This window comes from Arctopsyche grandis, chromosome 4 (assembly GCF_051622035.1).
Source record: "Arctopsyche grandis isolate Sample6627 chromosome 4, ASM5162203v2, whole genome shotgun sequence".
Taxonomy (NCBI): Eukaryota; Metazoa; Arthropoda; class Insecta; order Trichoptera; family Hydropsychidae; genus Arctopsyche; species Arctopsyche grandis.
In genome coordinates this window covers 14,924,988-14,951,098 of record NC_135358.1, presented here as the reverse complement: position 1 = coordinate 14,951,098, position 26,111 = coordinate 14,924,988, and the positions used below count along the sequence as shown (strand labels likewise).

The following is a 26,111-nucleotide window of genomic DNA, read 5'->3' as shown; positions in this document are numbered from 1 at the left end:
ATTGATGTAGGGAAATACCAAATAGATCAAAGCAGAGTTTCCATCTATTAGCCAATGCATATTTTTAGTTCTGAGATTAAGTTCATCGAGTTTTTTCTTGATGTGAGTTTTCCAGACAAGGCATCTATCAAAGTGTATTCCCAAATACTTAACTGAGTCTGTGTGGGAGCATTATGTTTTCCATCATGGCGGGTGGGCAGTTCCCTTTTCTCAGTGTAAAGGTTACATGGACCGATTTACTAGTGCTGGCTTTCACTCTCCACTTCTCTAGCCATTGGACGCATTTATCCAACTGATATTGAAGGATTTCCTATCATATAGATTTTAAATATTAGAGCAACAAGTGCATTACACCATGTATGATTAGGTACAGCGTAAGGCAACCAATTTAAAAGACCCCGAAAATAAGTTGAGAAAGAGAGTTTCCCTTTTTGGTGATTCGAAAAAGAGAATAAAACTTAGACAGCGTCTTAATAACTTTGGGATTATCTAGACAATTAAGTAAAGCTTGGAAATATTTTATCTCGAAATGCATTTTTTTCCAATGCTGCACTAGTAATGACAAGAATGTGATCTTGAAGTAATAGCTCGGGCGCATCACATTGTTTATGACAAAGTAGTTTCTCACGCACGAGCCGCTACTGGTTTTAGTCGATCAAAACTGATTGTTTTGCATATTTTTTTTTTATTCAAATATTTTTATTAATTGGAAATAGCATATATTTGTTCAAAATACTTAAAATTAAGAAGGAAAACAAAATCTTTTATAAATATGTATGTATTAAAAAATAAAATTAATATAAAAAGATAGTATTAAAATCAATAATGACATTCATTGACGATAATGTGTAATCAAAATAAATGCAAATATACATATGTGTGTGTATACATATGTATGTAATATAAGTATTTAAATATTTTTTAAATCTGTAATAGATATCTTACAACTATAATATGAATTTAAGAAACTATTAATTTCAATACAAAAAAATATCATGGATGAACTTTAAAAATAAGTACATATGTACCTATATACGAAAATGATTTTTAATGGAATGGCTATATATATATATATGACTAAGAAAACAACATTTGTTCCAAATTTTCAAAAATTAAATGTGAATATATTATAAAAAAAAAACAACATGGGAAATTAAAATTCTATATAACATATATCAAAATCAAATTCCAAATTGAAACTTAAAATAATTGAGCAATTTTATATAAAATATACCCATATTTACTAACCTCTTCTTATTCGCATCTAAGCATAAATGAGTGATTCAATTTCAGAAAATTAAGGCCTCGTAGTAAATGAAGTATTTATAACAAGATCAATAATGGCTCAAGAAATTAACAAAAAACAAATTGCCTATTCACTACATACATACATTGGCTATATTTGAGACCTTAGATGCCAATCTACTACAATATTCTCATTTGAACATTCATAAACATCACTTCATATCTGATTTTATCAGTTTACATATAAATATAATAAAATATAACAAATAAAAATCAATCAATACATAGAATAGGAAAATACTGAAAAAAGGCGTCATAAAAGAAATCAGATAGATTGAGGTCAACTTAGATAATGTTTTACTACATTACTGTCATGGTTGTATCAGAAATTGAATACATTTACCTACATGTGTACGTATGTATGTAAATTTGTAATCACAAAGTCAGCATCCAAATACTTTTTTACTGTATCTTTGTAATTTGAAACAAAGATACCGTAAAATTAGCCAAAATATAAACTACATATCTTTATAGGAAATCACTGAGATAAAGACAATAAATATTATATGCATACATGTTGTATATTAATATTACATATCCACAGAGTTGAAAGTTTGCTCTCCAAATATATAAATGTACTATATATTCAACAATTGAAATTTTCAGAAAGTTTCAATTGCAATATTATATAATGTATATGGCAGAAATAAAGAAAAAATATTAAATGTTAGAAATAAAAATTAAGTAGTATATAACGATTAGTAAATCAATGCTTTTAAAAATAGACTGCATTGTAATGTGTTAATGTTTTTTTTTTAACATTTACTTAACAATAGATGGAAAAAATACCTTCCAAATAAAAGTTGAAGGCACAAAAATCAATCCTTTCGTGTGTCGAAAGAGATATTAAAAATTTAAGTGGTGTCTCACACCAGTCAAATGGCACCAGTGGTGAATGTATAAAAATACTTATGAAAGACAATATATTCTTTAAAAAACACTCAAATACGTTGCAGATCGGCAATACATATTACAATATGTTTGTAAAAACAATTTAAAGTTCACTTGATTATCAACGCTCAAATTATTATTTTTTCATTCAAGTCAATGCGGATTACACGAATATGGTGAATCGCTCATCAGCACTTTGTACTCAGACAGTATTTTCTGATACTTCAAATACTCTGGATGGCTAGGGTCCATGTCTAGGATCTCACTAGCCATTCGATCTCGTGCCACTTGCAGTATGTATTTGCAATTTTCGGCACCGATAATTGGAAACTAAATATAAATAAAAAATTTTTTATTAAATTTACATATATACATATATATAGTCACATTAAAGCAGTTGTTTATTTTATAGGAAAATACTTACGCCCAGTGTATACACATTAGAATCTTTGGACGTTTGGGCCACTGTATTTGGTATAGCACGAGGATTCGAAATCAGTCGTTTCTTATTAGGAGGACCATCTCCTCGCAACTTTGTTTCCTCTCCTTCTTCTTTGTCCATATCTCTTCGTGGACAACTGCATACTCGGACTCCCAACGATCGGCGCCCAAATATTTCACCACTGAAATAAACATCATACGATATTATTGAATATACATACATACATATATATTCGATACACATTTTTACTGTTTGATATATAATTACAAGTTATCTTCAAGGGTGAAAAGAACTTCAATTCTTCGCCGATTTATGCCTGATGTGCATGAGTGTTTGCAGCAGAATTTGTACACGTGATTGAAAAAGTCAGCACCTTCAGGTGGCTTTTTTCCCATAGGAACTGCCACACTCAACCATTGTTGGTCATCGTCTTCTGTACCACAGTAGATAACTTCAGTAGTCTGCCTAGCAGATCTCAACACGTGTGCCAATATATTTTCAGGAACATCTGCATATAACAGTGACGATTTACAAAATATCAATGAAATGTTGATACGAAGCACTTGAACGTTAAATACCTTTGTTGGAACCATCAGTTGGCACACGGTGATTGTGGCACCTGACCACACGTGATTCTTGCTGATCTGTACCAGAGAGAATCAAGGTGGCTCGTAACCATAAAGATACTTCTTTCAACTGATCCCAATCCCACTTAAATTGAATCGGCATTTCAGCAAGCATGTTAAGGAAAACTCTATTTAACTTATGCGAATACTAAAAAATAATGTAAAAATGTTTAATAACAATACTTTTTTATTACTGTATTAGCTTGAATACAATGCAACCTATGTAAATAAAATAAAAACCCAAATCACAACAAAAATACAACTGTAGGCAACCACTTCACCCTGACATAGACTCAAACAGGTGCATCGCATGTGAGAGATTATTAATCTTTTATTAATGTTCAAATTATTGTTTAAGTTTATTTAGACGTATTTTACAGACAAATAAATTTAGGTAAAAACTAATCGCCGTATACTTAGGCCAATACAGTATATAGATGTATAAAATTGTGAAAATATTTAAAATATAATTACCATAAACTTTTTCCTGTCTGTTGCATTTCCATTCAATGATATTTCAAAATTGCAGACTCCTCCGAAATCTCCTCTAATGGGAGGACCAGAAGTCGGCTATAAAATATAAATACCTAATAAACACGTGATAAAAAATAATTGCAATGGTGTGCATTCAATGCTATAGCAGGTATAGCATTGAATGGCAGAACAAGCTACATAAAAGATTTTAAAAATGAAATGGATGATATGTATTTATTTAATATATTGATTCATTTTATTACATTTTATACCAGGAAGGCCTTACAGGTAAACCCCAATGCGCCTTCCTGACCAATTACAAACAATACAGTACTTTTATTATATAAGTCGCTGAATTACAAGACACTGAAAACTCCGAAATTAACGAGACATCTATGAATTGTACATACATTTTTATTGTACATTAATCATATAGTGGTGACTCAAATATATGTCTGTCGACTCATAATATGGACTCTCTAAAAATTTCCAGCAACGTGGTGGAAAGAGTTGTTCATTTCAGATATATTGGGTGTCATCTGGGTGAATCGTGTGAGAGCAATGGGGAAATTCGCGCCAGGGTGGAACAAGCAAGAGCTGCATTCTTAAAAATGAAATGTCCTAACCACACGTGATCTCAGCAAAGCATTATCATAGTTTTACGATATTACGTTTTCAGCATCCTGTGTATGGGACAGAAGCATGATGCCATGTGTAAAAAGATGTACGCCTTTGAGATGTAGACATATGTACAGAAGGGTGCTGAAAATCTGATGGATGGCGCGTAGAGCCAATTCCGAGGTGCTGGCCCTGATGGGAAAACACGTTGAAAAGTTCAACAATGTGAAAAGGCGCAAATTAGAGTATAAGATTAGCAAATTAGATATCTTGCGTCTAATAATTCAGGAAAAGATCGTAGGCCAACGCAATTGAGGCTGGCGGAAAGCATCATGGTTGAAGAATCTTCAGCAAGTAGTACGGCCTTGGAACCCAAGCACTATTTAGAGCAGCCGTCAATAAAATAATAATGGGAATTCTGGTTTCCAGTGTTCTAAGAGGACATGGGACGTAAAGAAGATTTGATGATATTCATTTTATTTAAACAAATTCGACTAGAATTTTAGCATTACAGCGGGAAAAAAACAAAACGTATGAAATACAATTGGAATATCTTGGCAAACTAGAACGGTTATATTATGTAGACATACATATAATTCTTTAGTTGAGACAAAAAGGTCCAAGTCAAGGTCAAATTCCAATAAATTAATATAATAACTAACAATTCTAATTTTTCAACTCACATGAGGTACTTGCAAGAAGTCCTTTGAATCCTTAAAAAATTCGTCAGATGGTGGAGACCTGAAATATAAAATATAGGACACAAATGAATAAACATAATGTTAAAAAATCCTCAACTAAGTCACAGCTCATTCAAATGCATAAATTGATGATTAATGCAGATATCTTTAGAATTTAATACCATTATATCATAATTTTAACACAATTTTTGAAATTGTTTCAAAGATCGAAAATCAATATTACGTTCCGGTCATATTGGCAGCAGATAAACTCGATTCCTATTGGTCGAAAAGCTTTATTATGAACCTCGCGATTAATATTTTTTTCACCTTTGTTCATTTTTTATGTATTATTTTTCTTGTTTTTTTATCATATTTGTCTGCTTTTCCTTTTTTATTCATTTTATTATGCTTTATTACTTTTTTTTAAATTTAGGCCATTGTGGCGCATTAGGTTCTTCCTGAAATGCCACAATGGTCCAAAACTATAAATAAATAAATAACAGTTAGAGCACCTTAGCTGACCATTAAGAATCGCATATTGCTTCTCCTTAGTGCCAATAGCAATAATATACATATAACATAATACAAATTCTAAAAAAATATATAAAGTTGTACATCTCAGATAGGCAGATGTGCTGGCATTTTAAAATTTTAACATTTCTACTCACGTAAATCCCAAATTGTCGACATATGGGGTAATGTCAAAGGACTCCTCCATCAAAAATGGCAGCTCATTCTGGCTCATAAAGTTAACATCCATATTGTATTCAGCGGTACCATCCATATTGTAATTATCTGCATAACATAAAATAAACAAAAATAAAATCATAAAAGTAAAATGAACAAAAATAATTCCCCATTGGATAGAACAACAAAAACATTCGACTGAACCAACGAATACAAAAGCATCCACTAATAAGATGTTTATATACACAAGTTGTCTAATAACAAAGGAACGTGTTTCACGGCAGGGTTTCTCAAACATTTTCTTCCACAGAAAACTTCAAAGACCCAAAAATTTCAACAGAACACCTCGATTATTTTATAGGTTAGGCAGTTATAAAATACATGCACAGAAATAGATTTTTTTTTATAAAACATAGCTTGAGTAATGCCGAGTTTATATGTAGTAACCAGAGTAATAGATTTTCAGGTAAGAACCCTTTCAAGGCTCTGATATTTTGCATGCGAGGGATCATTATACTAATAATATCGTAGCTTACAACCAAATGTCAGATAAACCAATACAATATAACTGATATTAATACACATACGCACGTAATTACATATGTATATCAAATGCGAATATGGATGACGCAATCGTATAACAATCATGCGAAATTCGACAAATTTAAAATGAAGTAATTTAAAAACTTCTATTGAAGTTATGCAAATGTTGGGCAATTATATGTATGTATATTATACCAATGTTAATGAGTCACCTCTCTCAATACAAGCAAAGATACATGTACGTATGCAGCGACCAATGAATCCAAGTAAATATTCGAATTGTAAATTAAGAGAACCTGGTACAGATTTGATGTGTTCAAAAAACTATATATAATATTAGTAAAGTCATATTCTACGACAAATGTGGTTACCCAAAATTGCACTAATGTCTTTAAGGACTAAATTTAATAGAAATAATGGAATGTCATTCAATAAAAAGCTGGTCTAAACCATAGAAAGTAGTATGTAGATGTTAAAAGGATAGTAATTACTCCTTAAGTCGTAGATTTTAGATGACTCGGTTAAATGAACAAGATATCAGTTGGATGTGTGTGCAAATACCTGCACATCATTATCAGCTTTGTTTCACTCGACCCACTTATTTTTCTAATTTCATCCAGCCATCTGCCTTGTGGCCTTCCTTGCACCCGTTTACATTCTCTCGGGTACCATTTGAGTACTTCTTTCGTCCGTTGTACTAACTATGTGACCCGCCCATTGCTATTTCAATATCTTTTAGTATCTTCATTGCGTCAACTAGCCTCATCATACTTCATACATGCATATAAATTTACGTTTAAAGGCCAATCTATTGTCTACATACTTTGCTGATAAATAAAATATCAGACTGAAAAACTATAACCCTAATCAAACCCAATCTAATAGATGTAGTTTTTAAGATTTTGAATATCTGCCGAATAAGCAAACACGTTCGTCCATCCTATTTATTTATGTCAACCGTGCTCTCGTTTCAACGATCTAAATACGCAAGGTTAATTCAAAACTGATTCAATAATATTTGTTCAACTATGATTAAACATTTTTTATTTTATTCAATTGTACTATTTATTGTAAAATGGATTCAAGAAGAATTCCAGAATTTGCATAATAATTGAACGGCCATAGAATATTTGCAATTATGTAGTGAGAGCAGAAGCGCCTACCTTGAAATCTTTCAAATGAGTCACACCCAAAATGAACTCAAATGCACAATACTATATGTTCCTAAACTACAACCTACGGGTTACTCGGGGGGCCCCTCCCCCCCAGCTTGTTAGCCCCCTGGCAGCCACCCACTGCTTATTCCGCCACTAGTTCAGTGACCTTTTTAATGAACAGACAAATTTTGACTAAATATTTTAACATATTGAGCTGTTAGGACAGAAAATAAAGCAATTTCACATATTATAATAGAAAATTATTTACTCAGATACTCGGCGAGCATACCGAATTCATATAACTGACGTGTATTTGTATGTTAGTGTACATAAGTGTGTATACCGAATGCTCAGTTGCGCCCATATAACCAATAAGTACCAAATATTTTTATTCCTGTACTATATGAGTGGTATGGGACGTCACGTGTCCTTGGCTTCCTGCTGTGACCATACACAGTGGGTGTTCCCCAAACCGAATTCGGGTGTATTTGCACGTGCAGAATGCATATATTTAGGAGATTGCATGTGTATGCATTTCCATGTGCAACCGACAAGTTTCTCCTACATTTCTTCAAATATAGGATTCGCCGTTACCGATCGGTTCCCGGAAAAATGCACAAATTGCACCGAATAGTGGCGCAGTTTCGAAAGACCTAATTATCAAAGGCGCTCAAAAAGAACCACAAAAAAGGTTAGCACCCTTGAATAACATACAAATAGCCCTTGATGCTGTTTGTGTGGAACTCTATTGCATTAGTTCTCCTTGAGTATCTTTGAAAATTTGAAGGTGCAACTATCTAGAGTGCATTTTTCCGGTCACCATATGGCCTAGGGATGCTGCGTTTTTATTTGTCGCATGTTGAACCCTTTGCCCGCGGCAATGAATAAATTCGCGAATTTGGCAATCGAGTTTTCAACCTTAAATACAGATTTTAATATTTACTCAAGTAACCAGATATGTTAATTAACACAAAGTATTATTTTAAACAATAATATATCTCGTAGTTTTGGATTAATTGTCAAATAATCATTCTTCATAATTGTATGAAGACGTGACGTCACATAAACGAGGTTTCAATATGGTTCCACAAAAAACTAATTTTTGACTGGTATATATTCATTTTAAGCAAATTGAATAGATGGCATTCAACTCAGTAATATATTCAACCAATTTTGAACTTTAAAACAGTTGAAATAGGCGCATATAAGCTTCAAAATCCCATGCAAAGTCCAGAAATTCTATGGAAGACAGCCGCGCTACAGACTTGTCGCCCAAAGCTTCCATAGAAGACGGCCGCGGGCAAACGGTTAAAAGTATCTAAAAAAAATACACGTATATATATATATATATATATGTGCTTAGTTTGGTAGCCAAAAATTTTGCTACCAAATTTATTTCCAACGATCATTTTTTTCAAATCATATTTATTGAAACTAGTTTAATGTCAATTAAAAAATGCGTTTATAATTTGAAATTCGTAAATTATATATAGCAGAGTGGGTGAAGTCTGGGACAAAGCAAATAGTATTTCATCATATGCATTATTATTGTGAATCGGCGATATTGAAAGGATTGTCTCCGTCAGGACGAAAAGTTGAACATGAATCATGAGGAAATAACGGTAAATGAGTGGGGGAGTTGGGGGGGGGGGAGTGGATTGTGAAATGGCAGGGAAGGAAACATAAGAGAGTGACAGCAGAGTCGCACCGACACGACATTCAAACTTACACTGACTGAAGTTCGGTGGTCGGTGATGATTGAGGAGAGGCGGCTTCTGGAGTAGACGCTTCATCGTACGATGACTGACTGACTGACTGACCACTGAATAGCCAATGAGCGGAACCGAACCGGGAGAAAGACGCGACAATACTGAGAGGCAACGACAGGAGCGATCGTATGAGAAGGGTGGCGGGGGGAGGGGAAGGAAAATCTGTACGATTTTTACGCTGAGCGTGGGCATGTGTGATGTGCGGTGTGTGGTGTGCACATGTGTTGGTGCGATGGTATCGGAATGACAATCCCCGTGACCACTCTTCGGCTTCGTCACCGATTGTAAAAAGGCGCGGATCGGCGGATACGTACCAAGAGTGACGATGACGCCAAAGCTGACTCCGTTCTCCCGTCAACCAGTGGCGAGGCTCGTTCGCGCGCCGGCCTCCGCCAACCGTCGCCGCTCCATTGACGATCTAACCGCCTCTTTGTCGACCATGACGCGTCTCCCTGACGTCTCCTTATCGATGCGGGAAATGCGCTGTAAACAATGTTTACTTTACAAATTTGTAGGTAATTAGCGTGCGTGCGTACAATTCAATCCCGACACGACCCTTAAATAAGGTGACCATTCTTACAGTACAGTTTTTTTGAGTATCTGTCCTGGTAAATTGTGAGATAAAACCAGTACACTTTTTGTCTAATATGTAAATGAATTTAAATATATAAAGCTTTCGGTGAAAATGATGTCTCTTACGAAAATATTGATAAATCAGTCAAATATTTTCTTTGTTTACCAAGAACATATGTATACATCCGGTCTCCGTGACGGGCCGGAATGTGAAATTACCGAAAACGCATATATCGGAAGGCAAAGATCGAAAATCGAAAGATAAAAAAGGGATACTCACTTAATTTGCGCGAGCAGGATACAACAGGAACAAGAGGAACAGGCTTTTCCTCCCGTATTAATGTGCGCGCGCAGAAAACGGGAGGAAAAACCGTTTACCATGCACCCTTTTGTTTTGATCTTTCGACTTAAGATCTTTCGATTTTCGACCGTTGCTTTCCGATATTTGCGTTTTCGGTATTTTCACATTCCGGCCCGTGAGGTAGACCCGTACACATAAGGCGAAGGACTTTTTTCTTCGATGCACAATATGTGGTCCAGTGGTAAAACGCAATATTGAATGTTAAAACTTAAAAATGTCTGCTAATCGATAAGAATATTTTTAACCAGTTCTGTATAGAATTTTATAAAAGCATTAAAGGTAATTAATTCTTTATATTGGTATTTAATAAGGGAAGTATGCAGGACTGTTTTTTGAAAAGAAAAGCTGCCGGAACTCACTAATTATCAAGTTTTTTATTAGAAAAAATTATATTCAAATTATATTATATAGAATATTCGTTTGAAGCATAAAAAATGCTGAGAAAAACGCCGTTCCACGTTACATGAGAAAAAAGCACTGGAAGTATATATTAAGAAAAACAAAATATATTTTTTGATAAAATGTCCTAGTTTTCAATTTGAAAAAGGAGGTTTATAAAAAAATGATCACCTTACCCTTAAAGCGCCTTCGTTTTAACAATTTGAAAAGCCCAAATTGACGACCGAAGCAACAAAAAATGAACGAGGGCGACCTTGATCGTAAGCCACAAGTCATCTACATGTGCCAAAAGATTACCTCCAGTCCCCTCATTCGAAATAAAGGAACAGCTGAATCAAATAGTCAATTACCACAAATTACGACCCATTCGATTACACTGAGCAACAAAAACGTTTTTGAGTTTACAGAACGGAGCTAATCAATATTTTCCAAGTTTGACCCACTGAGTTCAAATATGATATTGATTTTTGTTGGCTTGCTCTCGTTTATGATATATGAGCACTTAAAAAAATGCGCAATTTTTTGACTTTTTCGATCTTTAACTCAAAATCTAGTATTGATTTTTTTCTATTGATTGTGATTTTTAATTGATAGCAAGCCCACAAAAATCATTATCATATTTGAATTTAGTGGATCAAACCTAGTAAAACTTGATTAGTCTCCGCTCGGCCAATTTTTTTGTTGCTTAGTATGCTTACATGGTAAATGGACAATTTTGCAAATGGCTATCTCACCGACAACAATCGTTGCCACGAAAATTGCGGTTACGGAATATCTAGTACTCGAATTCTTGTTACTGTGATAATTCACGTGTGTGATTCTCAATGCGTGAAATCATTATCATTTTGTCCGTAGACATTATGTCACGTTATCATTTTGTCGTAGACATTGTATCGTTAGACGTTTGGTCGTGATCCCACTTCCTAATCCAATAACTAGCAACTCGATGTCAATCAATTCGTTTCAGACATTTTAGCAGTATGTATGTACACATGTTCGCTTTGTAAAAATCATTACAGCTAAAAACCTTTTATGTACTTACATATGTATGTACAAGTACCTAAATGCACCTCCAATCCGCAATCCTCTATCGCAAAAACGGTTGAGCGCATGAAAAAATGTTTCAAATAAAATTTGTCGCAAATTTTATGTTCTACAATTTTTACAATAATTGTTAACATCATTGGAGCAATAGAAACTGAGATAATCGTGAAAAACTGTTTTTTTGACCTTTGACCTTGAATAACTTACGACTTATACACTAGATTTTATGAGACTTTTGAGACAACTTTTAGAACGCCAAAATTAAGGTATATACGAAAATTCAGCTTATTATCTCTCATTCCGAGGTTGATCCCTAATTTGACTGGACTATTTGTCCTACAGTGCAAAGTACAAATCTGTTGATTCTCGGTTCCACATTGCATCCTAGCGTGAACATCCTCTAAGTACAATTGCTACAAACATACATTGAAATAGTATGCACCAGACCAGAATTATGTAATTACTAGTGGCCTGTGTGCACATAATTGTGCACTCCGTTTGATCGGCCGACATAAACAAAAGAATAAATTAAAAGTAAGAATTTTTTTTTCCAAAAAATGAATTTAATTTTAAATATTATTATTATATGCAACGTACATGACGAACATTCAAACACAGCACACGCGCAACACGTGGGTGGGCACGCATTAGGCTATTATTATATACGATATACGGTTAACCCCTATAATAATTACATACCAAATTTAGAAGATTGTAATTGATGCAATTTCGGATACCACAACTTTGTAGACTCTTCCACACATACAAACCTTTCAACTATTGTTAAGTTCTTAAAATATTACGTGACCAAATATTTACTACCAAATTCAAGTTTTGTGTATTTATTTCTTAGCAGGTACTTAATTAAACAATTTAAATAATAAAATTTTATTTAACTTTCTTTATCTTTTCAAGAGGCCTTGTTACCTAAATTTGAGTGACGTCCATTATAAATTCAATGTATGAAAATTTGGTATATAAAAACTACGTATGAAAAGTTGGTATATAAAAAATCAATATGTGGAAAAAGAATCAAACCATCGTCTTATTTACAAAATTTATACGATGTGTATAATAAGGTAAATATTTTTTATTATGAGGTAAATTTTGTTATATAATACGAGTTAAACAGGGCATACGTATGTGGTACTGCAGGTTTGAGATACGGGGCTAAATGTAGACGTTCCAGGGCAAGTATACGTGTAGTAAGTTAGAGTTCCATTCACAAGAGTCGTACACAAATTATAGTTTTTACACATAGTTCCTGCGACTGGAAATCTTCCCGTGGCTGAACAGACTGGAGCTGGAGCTGGAGCTGATCCAACAGGACAGGAGTTGCCTCTGGGTACCGTTGGAATACCGCAAGGATTAGCCGCATCCCTTCCTTCTACACACTCCATTCCTGTTGGGCAATTATTGGAACCAGTGTCTGGAATGATGTCGCCACCTGCTGAAATTTTTAGAATTCGATACGCATATATATAAATACATGTATATTTTCTGTTATTGTTATATCTATGTATTATTATTAGAAACCCATGTATATACCGAAACAAATTGCGAATTGAGTATCTGTAATGCAAGCTGTGGTTGAGATGGAAGCAGTTGGTAGTAATCCACATACGCCACATTTACATTCAGGAATTGTTAGGGATGTTGTACTTGAACAAATCGAACCTCCTACTGTTGAACAATAGCTGTTTGCTGGACACGTATAAACGGCACCTACGGGACCTATATAATAAGAAAATATTATACTAATGTAACGTGGGAACATAGGAGAGAGTATCGGGTGTATAGAGACACTCACAAAAGAGACCTCCCGGATTAGGCTAACGGGATTGAGTAAGTCCCCGAACAAAGGATACACTCGGGTTCTCAGAGAACCGGGTGAGTATGGGTAGACCTACGTGCCTAGACAATAGACACGCCAACGGATCGGGGATGCTGTGTTGGGCAACTTGTGATTTATAAGGAGGTACTCATGGTAGATCAAGTATTCTGGAGTGAGCGTTAGTTACGTGTGGACCTTTTGAATCGTTGAATAAATTCAGTGAAACGAATTTGGCCTTTTATTTTTATCCTGAACCTACCTCTACGCCGGTGGCGTGCGGTAAAATTATATATCTTTCTATCGTACAGCCTTACTTAATGTGCGCGAGCAGGATACAAGAGGAACAGGCTGTTCCTCTTGTATCCTGCCCCGAGTGTAACACTATTTTAATTCATACCGAACCCAGACAATTTTTGTTTTGGATGAAAGACAACATTAATATAATAATTCTAATATCAATGCGAATGATTTAAATTGGTGTGAATACTGAATTGTGCAAATAGTGAAACAAACATACAATATATGTACATATGTTCCTTTAAATTTTTAAAATATTGATTGCAAGTACATACATATGCAGGCACTATATATTTTATTATTAGTAGTAAACTGTTAATTGTGATGTATAAATAAATGAAATAAAACAATACAATACGTACCGGTAGCATCGCAAAATTGATATCTATTATACGCTGTACATCGAAAATTAGTTATTGGACTGCAAATATTACAAGTAGCCGTCACTCTCCATATGCAGCACTGAAATATTTATGAAAATGTAAATATTGTAATAATATAAATACACGCACATATAGTGATTTTATGTGGTCAATGTTTTTTTACTAATGATAAAATTGCGAATATGCCTATACGAAACATCTTGAAAGATTGATACTGTCGCCAATTATTTTTCATTTTATATGCATGTCTTCAAACACAACTATGTATTTAAGAATTATTGAGATAAGGAATCTAAGCCTGCAGTATTTGTGACCATGAAAATCCAAGATTTTTAAAAATTTGTATGTACATACATGCGTAGTAGGTATTAATGATATTCAAATTTAATCTTGAGTTCTAGCTTCGACTTGTAAATTATTTTATCAGTTTTTGAAAATCCGTTAATCTCTTTAATTGACTCGTTTAATATATAATATAATATTAGTGGATGATTGCGGTTAAGCGAGAATGGCGTGACCAGGAAACCGTAACACACACACCCACAAGTGTATCACGTGTGTCACTTTTCCTGTTTATTAACAAAATCTCAGCTGACATCGGATGATATTTTGGACATGTTAAAACATAATTCAATTAGTTAATCTTCGTCACATATTGAATATAAATTTTATTACATTTTAAAGATTTGAATTGGGCCGAAATAAATCGATAACTAACTATAGCTGAGTTTCAAAATCAAAAGCCAATTTGCCATCAAAGACGGTTTACGTTTACACGATCAGTTCGATTTAGTACCTTGGAATTACCTTCAATCGTTGATGACCATTCTGTGAGATTGTCATGACCAAAAATCGGCGTTGGGATGAAAAACAAATAGATTAATACTATTTTCAACCGTGCTTTTTTGCTCTCTTGCTTCGTTAACTAATGGAAAAGTATATTGTTATTTAAAGAGCACCAAGCCAACGCCGAAGTCTATTCAGAGTAATCAGAGTAAGGAAGTAAGTAGATGTGATGTTTATGTACATACATACATACATAGATATATATACGCAATACAAAATTTAGCATCCAAAATTTTTAACGTTAACCGTAAAAATTATATCGACGATTAATCTAATATATAATTTGAAAAGAGACTTTGTATGTATGTATGTAACCTTCGTTCGTTGGGTCGTAAATCCGTGACGTCATCAAACAAATAATTCGAAGTCCTTGGGAACAAAGGCGCCGAGGGCGAAGCCGCCTTCGCGCCGGGGGCGAAGCCGCCTTCGCGCCGGGGGCGAAGCCCTAGAGGGTGCAGGCGCCGGATTTTGGTATACATATAATTTCGAAAGACACTTAATATATATGTTTGTTTGTTCGTGACAGTCAATTAAATAAAAAAAAAACAATTGAGTATTCAAATAAATTTAATAAAATGTTTACTATTAGATTAGTCTACTATTTGCTATTTATGGGTCTACCTCACCAGACCGAAAGTGAAAAGCCTGAAAAAGCAAATATCGGAAGGCAAAGATCGAAAATCGAAAGATCTTAAGTCGAAAGATCAAAGGGTGCATGGTAAACGGTACTTTGTATATATAATATATATGAGTGGCATGCGGTGAAATTATCTCTCTTTTTGTCATACAGCCTTGTTTAATGTGCGCGCGCAGGATACGGGAAGAAAAGCCTGTTCCTCTTGTATCCTGCTCGCGCAAATTAAGTGAGGATGTACGACGGGGGAGAAAGACTTTTACCGCACGCCACTGATATGTATACTAACCGTTTTTCATATGTATGCATGGTAAACGAACATTTTCGACTTTTTAACATTCGGTGCGGTGACGGTCACCCATCTGGAACATGTCTACAAACGGACACTGCAGCAACTACCAAAAGTAGTAGAATAAATAGTATAAAATATAGTATTTTGGTCGATACTTACTACATATGGTACATACATTGCATAATTGGTAAAGTTCAAGTACGATGAAATATCTACTTCAGAAATTGTGTTATTGACAAGAATAATGTGAATAGATAAGATTCGTGGATTAACTTATTTTATTTCCTCTAAAATCAACGCATTGTGCAATGTTCTTATTTACAAATACATATGTATGTGCATACGATAACAATCTTATCATGTTTGATTAATTAAAAAAATATGTTAGGATATATTATATTCGTGTTTTTCTGTTAATTTAATATTCTTTTACGCTTATAGCACTGTGATTAAATCAACATTATTTGGATGAAATGATATTTCAATAACACCCATATTTAATGCATACAATGATATCACTTACCTTTTGCACAAGTACTTAATAATTATTGCACATAAAATTTAAATCATATTGATCGTGATTACTTATTTTTTTTCAAATAAATAAAAAAATTAAAAGACCAATTTAACATTATATATTTCAAATATAAGATAGGTATATAATATTTGTTTAAATCATTATTGAATATGTATATAAAATAAAACAATTTATTTTTTTATGTGAAACATTAATTCAAAAAATCAAAAAGGACATATGGGTGTATAGGTTGCATGGCAAAATGGAAGTTTGTTGATATCACAAAACGTTCCTGTTGGACATCTTATCAGCTGAGGAGTTCCAATTGTGCTACAAGACAGAACTGCATTCTTGCTCACACATTTCATACCGAAACTATTGCATACTCCACACCCTAGATCAGCTTCAGTGCAGGATACATATAAAATTGCCTAAAAAAATGTATAATTATATCAATATTTACCAAGTCAAATTAAAAAGTATATTTACTGAAATATGCGTCAAATATAAATTCTATTGCAAGAAGTCGTATCTTGTTTATATACGGTGATATATTACTTTGAAAAAATAGCATGCATATAACAAAAGAACACGGTATTTATATAAAAATATATTTAACGATATTAACTAATATACCTACTTAGTGACATAAAATTATTAATATATGTAAATTTAGATATACAATTATATGACTATATATTTGATATTTTCATTGATTTTTTTCCGTAACATTTTTGATACATACTACATATGTACATATGTACATATGTACATACATACTTATCATAAATTTATTTAGTAATTAAATAAAATTTGCAATCAAAAAAGTATCTAAAAAATCGATTCAATATATAATATCATGTGACATACGCCTATGAATGTAATTTAATAATTATATTTCCACATTAAAACGTAATACATTATAAAAATAGAGAAATAATGTGGTCATTTCTCCACGTGATTCATATTAACATATGTATGTACATACATATATACATAGAATTAATCATGTGACAATCGCACTAATTATATTATGAAATGTAACTTTATATGTATGTATCCTAAATATGCACATACCTATTTAAGATTAAAATTGATAGAAAATGATATACTTATTATGTATGTACATACATTATAATGTTACATTTATATCATTTTTCAAATAAGTATACATATATACATATATATATGTATATGTATGTACATACGTGTGTGTGTGTAGGTGTATATTATGATTTTTCAACTAACTAAACAATTGTAAATATAAAGTCATTGTATATACGTACATATGTACATACATTTGTATGCAGTTTTTATGACCGCGTTTATAAAATTCCCAGTCGAAACAAACAGTATTATATTTTTCCTGTTCTTATCAATCACTAAAACAAATACATGCACACACAAATTATGTTTTCCTAACTTATTCAAACGTTCTTAATGTAATGAAAATAAGAGTTGCTTGTTTAATTTTAATTTATAAATAAAGTGAAAAGTCCGCATTTTCTTAACATGCTTTTAAATGTGGACATACATATACCGATTTACAATACAAATTTTAATTCAATACTATCTGTTTGATATGATCAATCAATCAGTATACGTTATGCGATAGGCCATTTATTCGAAAATTAGTATGAATATGATTCAATTGATAGAATACCAGTTGCCATAGAAAAATAAACATAATTACCTATTATTATTTTTTTCTATAATTTTCAACTTAATAATAACAAGGCTCTCAATATATGTATGTACCTCAGTATGTCAGTAATATAAGGGAATTTAAAAAACGAGTTCATAAATAATTCTTGTTTGAAATATCAATGACGTAATCAATGAAATAAGTTTAATAATAGTGAAATTTAAAAAATATTGATCCATATTGTCGTGCCACACCGGTTGAAAATCATATTGGAAGAATATACGCATGTATTATAGATATGTACATATGTACATACTTACATACATTCAGGGCTTACTTTTTGAAAAAAAAAAGGTGCCAGAACTCACTTCTTGTCAAGTTTTTTTATTAGAAAAAATTATATTCAAATTATTTTATATAGAATATTCGTTTGAAGCGTAAAAAATGCCGAGAAAAAAGGTGCCGGAACGCCGTTCCACCGCGTTACATGGGAAAAAAGCCCTGCATACAAAAATGTGTTTGTACTCCAATCAGATTTTTGTCATCGATATTTTATGACAATTAATCGAACGGCTTATAACGAAATGTTTATGAAAAAAAAAAGTTTTGCGACCATTACATTTTGCTAACAAATTAGTGACGTAGAATATGCATTTGCGGTTACCGACGCGGACATCAAATACGTACATCACATAGTAAAAAATAAAAATAATTAACATAGAAATTCCCCTTATTATGCATCAACTCTAGCACAGATTGAATCATTTAGACTTAATCATATTTTATACTTGTGTTATTTTGCATTTACTTACCAACGCAATTGAAATCCACAAATGCAGCAGTTTCATATTAAAAATTGTAAAAAGAAGTAGCGTAAAGAAGTAAAGAAGTAACGCTAGAAGTTATACTAAAGGTAATTCTGAATTGCAATCAAATTTATACTAAAAAATAAAGTGCCAATCAAGATTTTTAATCTAGACAAACATTTTATATCAAATTACTCAGAATCAGTTGTATAGGTGTATTTGATCAGAAATAAGTAATAATTAAATTTCCGAGAAACATCAAAATGCTTGCAACTGGGAATTGAATATCTACACAAAATACAATAGTTCTAAAACTTTTTTAGTCAAGCGAATTATTCAAATAATAAAATTTTATAGCGTCATGTGAACACTCGCGGGCCTACTCGATTCGACTAATTTGAGATTTTTCGACACTTGTTTTCTCGACTTATTCAGTGTATTTCGCCTTCGAGTTTTTATATACATACAAGTGGTTTTACCCGGCTTCGCTCGGTATTTGTAATATGTTTATATTAAAAATACGCTTAAACATGAATAATCTAATACACACATTTTATTGAATTTATTTGAATAGTTTTATTTTATATAAATTTATTTTAATACTCATTTGTTTTTTTTATTAAATTGACTGTCACGAATAAAACAACATATATGTATGTATACAAGTCTATTTCGAAATTATGTGCCAGAATCCGGCGGCCCCGCCTTCGCCCTCGGCGCCGTCACTCCCGGTGCACCCTTAGCCTTCATCCCCGGCGCCTCCACCCCCGAAACCTTCGCCCCTGGTGCCTGCGCCCCCGGCGCCTTCACCCCCGGGGACTTCGAATACTTTGACCCGGGGACTTCGAATTGAAAAAAATCGAATCGGCGCCTAAGAATCGAAAAAAAAAATCGAATATGTTGTCTACGAACCAACCAACGAAGGTTACATACAGATACATATGTACATATATACAAAGTCTCTTTCGAAATTATATGTTAGATTGTACTCTTTTTACTTCCACTTACGATTACTATTAAGGAAAATTTTTGCCTCTTATCCGATCGTTTTCATACTTTGCCATATTGCTCATTTTGGTCATCAATATAAGTAAAGGTATCATCCGTCATTACGATGGTGAAAAAATATCTTATTAGACACGTTTGAAAATTATCCCACGAAGAACTGCCTGACGTTAATCACCCGAAATGTTCGGTCCCATTGTTCGCCTACTGCGATTGCTTTGGCGTTGTCTTGTTGTTCGCCGTCCTATAGCGTTGTCAAATTTTATTTGCTTACACGCCTACAACTTTTTCTTTTTCACTCATATTTTTCGAACATAACTTTTGAACGGTGAGTCGGCACACACATTCATGAGCGGATAATTCAATGAGTCTAAATATTTAATGTTGAGTATACACAATTGTCGGTAAATCAAATACTATATGAAATTAAATGTATAATTCTATTATGAAATTACTACATGAAATTACTACATGAAATTACCACACGAAATTACTACACGAAATTACTACATGAAATTACCACACGAAATTACTACACGAAATTACTACATGAAATTACTACACGAAATTACCATATGAAACTACTATACAAAATTACTACAAGAAATTACTACATGAAATGACTATACAAAATTACTGTATGAAATTACTATATAAAATTACTATATGAAATAACCAAGAAGGAATTACTATACAAAATTACCACATGAAATTACTACATGAAATTACTTCACGAAGTTACTATATGAAATGACTATACAAAATTACTGTATGAAATTACTATATAAAATTACTATATGAAATAACCAAGAAGGAATTACTATACAAAATTACTATATGAAATTACTACATGAAATTACTATACAAAATTACCACATGAAATTACTACACGAAATTACTACACGAAGTTACTATATGAAATTCCTACATGAAATGACTACACAAAATTACTACATGAAATAACTATATAAAATTACTACACGAAATTACTACATGAAATTACTATATGAAATGACTACACGAAATTACTATATGAAATGACTATACAAAATTGCTACACGAAATTACTACATGAAATTACTTCACGAAGTTACTATATGAAATGACTGTACAAAATTACTGTATGAAATTACTATATAAAATTACTATATGAAATAACCAAGAAGGAATTACTATACAAAATTACTATATGAAATTACTACATGAAATTACTATACAAAATTACCACATGAAATTACTACATGAAATTACTATACAAAATTACTACACGAAATTACTACATGAAATTACTATACGAAATTACTACATGAAATTACTACATGGAATTACTATACAAAATTACCACATGAAATTACTACATGAAAATACTACACGAAGTTACTATATGAAATTACTACATTAAATAATTACACAAAATTACTACATGAAATAACTATATAAAATTACTACACGAAATTACTACATGAAATTACTATATGAAATGACTACACGAAATTACTATATGAAATGACTATACAAAATTGCTACACCAAATTACTACATGGAATTACTATACAAAATTACCACATGAAATTACTACATGAAATTACTTCACGAAGTTACTATATGAAATGACTATACAAAATTACTGTATGAAATTACTATATAAAATTTCTATATGAAATAACCAAAAGTATTGTCACGACTGTCGATATGACAAAAACCCAACAGGTCTTCGTCACGAGCCCGAATGTGAAACGCCCGAAAACGCAAATATCGGAAGGCAAAGATCGAAAATCGAAAGATCTTCGATGCCTTTGTGTCCCAGTGGTGCCGTGGAATGACCACAATTTCATTATTTTTCCTTAGTGTCCCAGTGGTTCCATTTCGACACCACTTCAATTTTAGCGTTACCAGTGAAAAAAATAAATAAATGAGGTATGTAAAAAGAAGTTGAGCCCAGTGGTGTAGTGCTAAATTTTGAGGTGCCGGTACGCTCGATTTTGCACAATTCTTTTTTGGAAATTTTTTTGTGCAATTTTTACAATACATGCATTTTTACATAATTAATTTCGACTCTACTTAGATGACTCTAAGGTCGAAAACGCTACATGCCGGAAGGCTCTTCTTTGTCAGTACTTACTTAAAAGATGATTTAAAAGTATTGTTCGGTGAGAAGGTGGAAGCCCAACACTTTACCGGGAAAGGAAGCAAATGGAAAAAGGAAGTTAATTTAGAAGCTGGAATGGTATTAAAAATTAGTAATCATAACGATACTACAAATAAATAACAAAGTTAGAAACATGCAATTCATTATTACTTTAATTTAACAAAGAATAGTGAAAACTATAATAAGTAACTTCCAGAGTTCATCTTCGTTGACATCGTTTTTATTTACCAACATTCACATTTTTCACATATCTACCGAATGCTTTTTTTATACGCACCCATTACTCCTTAATTTCTTTTTTTATTTTTATTTTTATTTTTTTATACGACCCTTTTTTTGCATTATGCAAGAAATCCTCAAAGCAATCTTCGAGTGATGAATGTATCCTTCAGTTCATGACACAAAGGCGTTTATTTGTTAATTCATTTGAGAACTATGTACCTACCTACCCTCATGTATCGATAGTACAACTGAACATCTACCCTAGACAATGGTTTGAGCCGTCATAAACGAAAAAAAAGGTTCGGAGCCCATTTATTTCGTTAATGTGTCCATGAATGGGGACCAATATTTAAATGTGCTAAAGACACATCTGGTGCCTCACATGTGGTATCCTTGAACTTGATAGCATTTTTATGCACGGCATCGCTCTTTTTCATCTAGTTTGGTTGAAAAATATATTTCAAAAGTGGTAAAACTTTTCGAAAAAAATAAAGTATTATACTATTTTGATTTTTGAAAATTTTATGGCGGGTCGCGTACCGGTGCCGATAAATAGTGGCGGGACGCCATACCGGCGCGTACAGGCTATTCTACAACCCTGGTTTGGCCACAAAGGGTTCAGTCGAAAGATAAAAAAGGGTGCATGGTAAACGGTACATACTCACTTAATTTGCGCGAGTAGGATACAACAGGAACAAGAGGAACAGGCTTTTCCTCCCGTATTAATGTGCGCGCGTAGAATACAGATAAAAAAGAAAAGTCGAGCACCAAGCATCAAATACAACTGACGCTAAAATTATTTGTAAAGGTCTGTCGACATTCCTCACTTGACAACAATATGATGCCTAAAACCATTTCTATTATTATTAGATTTCTCTGATTAAGTAACCGATTTAAAGTTCCGTGTACTTACTGAATACTTTTAATCAAATTTCTAAGTGAATACTATAATTAAAAATAAATTTCATTTATATATTCCCCTTCTACAATTTATAAACAATAAACTTTGCAATGCCCATTATATGTAGGGTTGCCATAATTTCCAAGTATTGATACGGGGCGATTCATTTACTGTAGTGGTTTTATTTACTGTGATAAAAAAAGTCTAATCCTTTTTGGCCCAGTCATATTTTCAAGTTGATTTTACTTTCTTAATTATATGATTTTCTTCTTTCACATAATTATAAAATTAGGCGCAAGTCATTTTAAAATCATAATGACAAATCAAAATTGCTTCAATTATGTCCACTGACAAACTGTTTTCGTCAGCAAATTTCGTCCGATCATTGAGTTGATATTAGGGAAAATATTATCTCCAAATTTGCATTGTGGACTGGAATGGCACGTAAGTATTCAAATAGCTTTATTAGACATATCTCCTGATCAATATACTTTGTATTTGCAAAAAACTTCAACCATACTCAATTTTATAGTTGCTTCGCAGTGTTGGTTTGTATTATTTTTCTCTAAATAATCTTTTAAATGGTAAATGGATTATTTCGCACATTGCGATCGCGCAAACGACAATCTGTGATGCGAAAATCGCGAATACGTATTATCTGGCACTCGAGCTCTCGTTAGTATGATATTTCACGTGAGTAAATCTCGATGGATGAAATTTTCGAGTGCCAGATGTTCCGTGATCGAGATTTTAGTAACGTGTGCGAGACGTTTTGTGCGGAATAATCTTGCAATATCATACTAACGAGAACTCAATTGCAAGATAATACGTATTCGCGATTTTTATAGCAAAGATCGCAATGTGCGAAATCTCACACAGAATACAGGGAGAAAACAGGACAAATAGTGAAATACAGTGACAACTCCGTATATATGGGACGTATGGCAACCCTAATTATGTATATGGAATGTTCGATAGAAAATTTTGACAGCTGTCAAAAATAGTAAAGAAGGTTATGTGTTCGGTCAGTCACATATTTTTATCTATTCAATATGTTTTGGCGTCGTAAGGTGATTTTATATCAGTTCAGAAACTATTTATTAAAATCGCAATATGGATTTTCTAATTTTGCCCATCAATCTGCGATTCAAATATCAGACCCAGCTGTTCAACGATATTTACAGAACATTTGCAGTGAATATCGTTTTAACAAAGCCCCTGTACATTTCCGTTCTCTAATTCAATCAATTAGTGAGCGAGAGGTACTCCTAGAAAACATGAAAAATTTAGAAGACTTAGAAAGCGAAGACACCAAAGGTGACATGAAAGAATTGGCGAAAGAAGAACGAAACAAATATGAAACTTCATTGAAATTGACCGATGATAAAATATTAGAATCATTATTTCCCAAAGAGTTTTCGTATGGCATGTCCGAGTGTATATTTGAAATCAATGCCAGTGTTGGAGGCCAGGAAGCAATGCTGTTTACTAAAGAATTATTAGAAATGTATCAAAGATATGCCGAAAGTCGTGGATGGTCAACACAATTACTAAACATCGATGTGGCCGACGGTGGAGGCGTCCGTCACGCATCTATGATTGTCTCTGGAAAAGGAGTTTTAGAAATTCTTAATTTAGAAGCTGGTGTACATAGGGTGCAACGAGTTCCTGAAACAGAAAAATCTGGCCGTCTTCATACCAGTACTGTTAGTGTTGCAGTATTAATTCAACCGTCAGAGGTAATCTACGAATAATAATTAACAACACATACATATGTAGGTCTACCATATTAATCTAATGATATGTATATATTTTTCTTTTTAGATAGAAATACAATTACCAGATTGCGAATTGCGTATTGAAACTAAAAGATCTTCCGGTGCCGGTGGACAGCATGTAAATACAACTGATAGTTGCGTCAGAGTAACTCATATACCGACAGGATTATCAGTTGAATGTCAAAGTGAACGAGAACAGTTTAAAAATAAAAAAAATGCTTTAGCTCGTTTGCGTGCTTTGCTTTTTCAAAAGAAACAAAATGAACAAGACCAGAAAGTAAAAGAAACTCGAAAATCTCAAGTATGTACATTTGCTTTTTGAAAACATTTTTTTTTATGTACATATATTCTTTTTAGTTAACTATTTTTACTTCTAATATTCCTTAGATTGGTTCTGGATTTAGGAATGAAAAAATACGAACATACAATTTCAACCAAGACAGAGTAACTGATCATCGAATTGGTGGGAGTGGTGGTACAGTTCATGACCTAAAAGGTTTTTTGGCAGGCGGTCCACCTCTTAATTCCATGATTATTTTATTGCAACATTTTGATCATAGACAAAGTGTACTTGAAATTATTGAATCATTTCGAAAAGAAAATAAATCTTCTTGATAAAAAATAGATTTAGTTGTAATGTAATTTTTGATGTTGAATAAATGTTACTGAAAATTATATCATTTTTTTTAATTAAACCTTATCTAACCGGTCTTTCTGTGATTCCTCTTATAAAGTGACCGGTAAACCGAAATTTGGAAAATTGTGAGTATTGTAGAATTTTAATAAACTAAATAATTTTAATACGGACAATTATATGTAACTGTCAGTGATAATTACTCATTAGACTGTAAGTAATAAATCTTTTTTACAGCATAAATAATTCCAATGAATAATATTTACACCCTCAATGTATGGTTTTTTTGGGTGACCGTGAAAAAGTCGAAAATATTCGTTTATCATGTATACATATGAAAAACGGTTAGTACATATATCAGTGGCGTGCGGTAAAAGTCTCTCTCCCCCCCGTCGTACATCCTCACTTAATTTGAGCGAGCAGGATACAACAAGAACAAGAGAAACAGGCTTTTCCTCCCGTATCCTGCGCGCGCACATTAAACAAGGCTGTATGACCAAAAGAGAGACAATTTCACCGCATGCCACATATATATATATTATATATACATAGTACCGTTTACCATGCACCTTTTTTTTTGATCTTTCGATTTTCGA

At 32.8% G+C, this 26,111-nt stretch overlaps 3 protein-coding genes across 5 annotated transcripts; 1 reads left to right on the top strand and 2 right to left on the bottom strand.

Moving 5' to 3' along the window:
* Positions 1 to 690: 690 nt before the first annotated feature.
* On the bottom strand, positions 691 to 9,666 carry p53 (transcription factor p53). 2 transcript variants are annotated; one of them, XM_077428541.1, is made up of 8 exons: positions 9,156 to 9,328; positions 5,708 to 5,834; positions 5,040 to 5,097; positions 3,739 to 3,834; positions 3,217 to 3,412; positions 2,906 to 3,146; positions 2,621 to 2,819; positions 691 to 2,526 (listed from the first exon to the last, which is right to left on the bottom strand). In XM_077428541.1, the coding sequence occupies exons 1-8, from the start codon at positions 9,217 to 9,219 to the stop codon at positions 2,350 to 2,352; spliced, it is 1,158 nt and encodes a 385-aa protein (XP_077284667.1). In that variant the 5' UTR covers positions 9,220 to 9,328; the 3' UTR covers positions 691 to 2,349. The 2 variants fall into 2 exon arrangements, with proteins under 2 accessions (XP_077284667.1, XP_077284668.1); XM_077428542.1 differs by lacking the exon at positions 9,156 to 9,328 and adding an exon at positions 9,510 to 9,666 and having other exon boundaries at positions 767 to 2,526.
* Positions 9,667 to 12,122: 2,456 nt separating this feature from the next.
* Positions 12,123 to 14,326, bottom strand: LOC143910175 (uncharacterized). Its single transcript, XM_077428540.1, has 4 exons — positions 14,250 to 14,326; positions 14,066 to 14,165; positions 13,121 to 13,306; positions 12,123 to 13,022 (listed from the first exon to the last, which is right to left on the bottom strand). The coding sequence occupies exons 1-4, from the start codon at positions 14,319 to 14,321 to the stop codon at positions 12,697 to 12,699; spliced, it is 684 nt and encodes a 227-aa protein (XP_077284666.1). The 5' UTR covers positions 14,322 to 14,326; the 3' UTR covers positions 12,123 to 12,696.
* Positions 14,327 to 23,832: 9,506 nt separating this feature from the next.
* Positions 23,833 to 25,556, top strand: mRF1 (mitochondrial translation release factor 1). 2 transcript variants are annotated; one of them, XM_077428539.1, is made up of 4 exons: positions 24,066 to 24,173; positions 24,262 to 24,842; positions 24,928 to 25,182; positions 25,269 to 25,556. In XM_077428539.1, exons 2-4 carry the CDS (start codon positions 24,381 to 24,383, stop codon positions 25,494 to 25,496), a joined length of 945 nt encoding a protein of 314 aa, XP_077284665.1. In that variant the 5' UTR covers positions 24,066 to 24,173; positions 24,262 to 24,380; the 3' UTR covers positions 25,497 to 25,556. The 2 variants fall into 2 exon arrangements, with proteins under 2 accessions (XP_077284664.1, XP_077284665.1); XM_077428538.1 differs by having other exon boundaries at positions 23,833 to 24,842.
* The last annotated feature ends 555 nt before the right edge of the window (positions 25,557 to 26,111 follow it).

Excerpts from the sequence above, each read along its gene's own strand:
- p53 (XM_077428541.1), bottom strand. The coding sequence starts at position 9,219 with ATGAAGCGTCTACTCCAGAAGCCGCCTCTCCTCAATCATCACCGACCA. Across the intron at positions 3,413-3,738 it reads CAGACAGGAAAAAGTTTATG|TATTCGCATAAGTTAAATAG; the intron begins GTAATTATATTT and ends ATTATTTTTTAG. Across the intron at positions 3,147-3,216 it reads AACTGATGGTTCCAACAAAG|ATGTTCCTGAAAATATATTG; the intron begins GTATTTAACGTT and ends TGTTATATGCAG.
- LOC143910175 (XM_077428540.1), bottom strand. The coding sequence starts at position 14,321 with ATGAAAAATAATTGGCGACAGTATCAATCTTTCAAGATGTTTCGTATA. Across the intron at positions 14,166-14,249 it reads TATTCGCAATTTTATCATTA|TGCTGCATATGGAGAGTGAC; the intron begins GTAAAAAAACAT and ends TAAATATTTCAG. Across the intron at positions 13,023-13,120 it reads TCAATTCGCAATTTGTTTCG|CAGGTGGCGACATCATTCCA; the intron begins GTATATACATGG and ends TAAAAATTTCAG.
- mRF1 (XM_077428538.1), top strand. The coding sequence starts at position 24,156 with ATGTTTTGGCGTCGTAAGGTGATTTTATATCAGTTCAGAAACTATTTA. Across the intron at positions 24,843-24,927 it reads TATTAATTCAACCGTCAGAG|ATAGAAATACAATTACCAGA; the intron begins GTAATCTACGAA and ends TTTTCTTTTTAG. Across the intron at positions 25,183-25,268 it reads AAGAAACTCGAAAATCTCAA|ATTGGTTCTGGATTTAGGAA; the intron begins GTATGTACATTT and ends AATATTCCTTAG.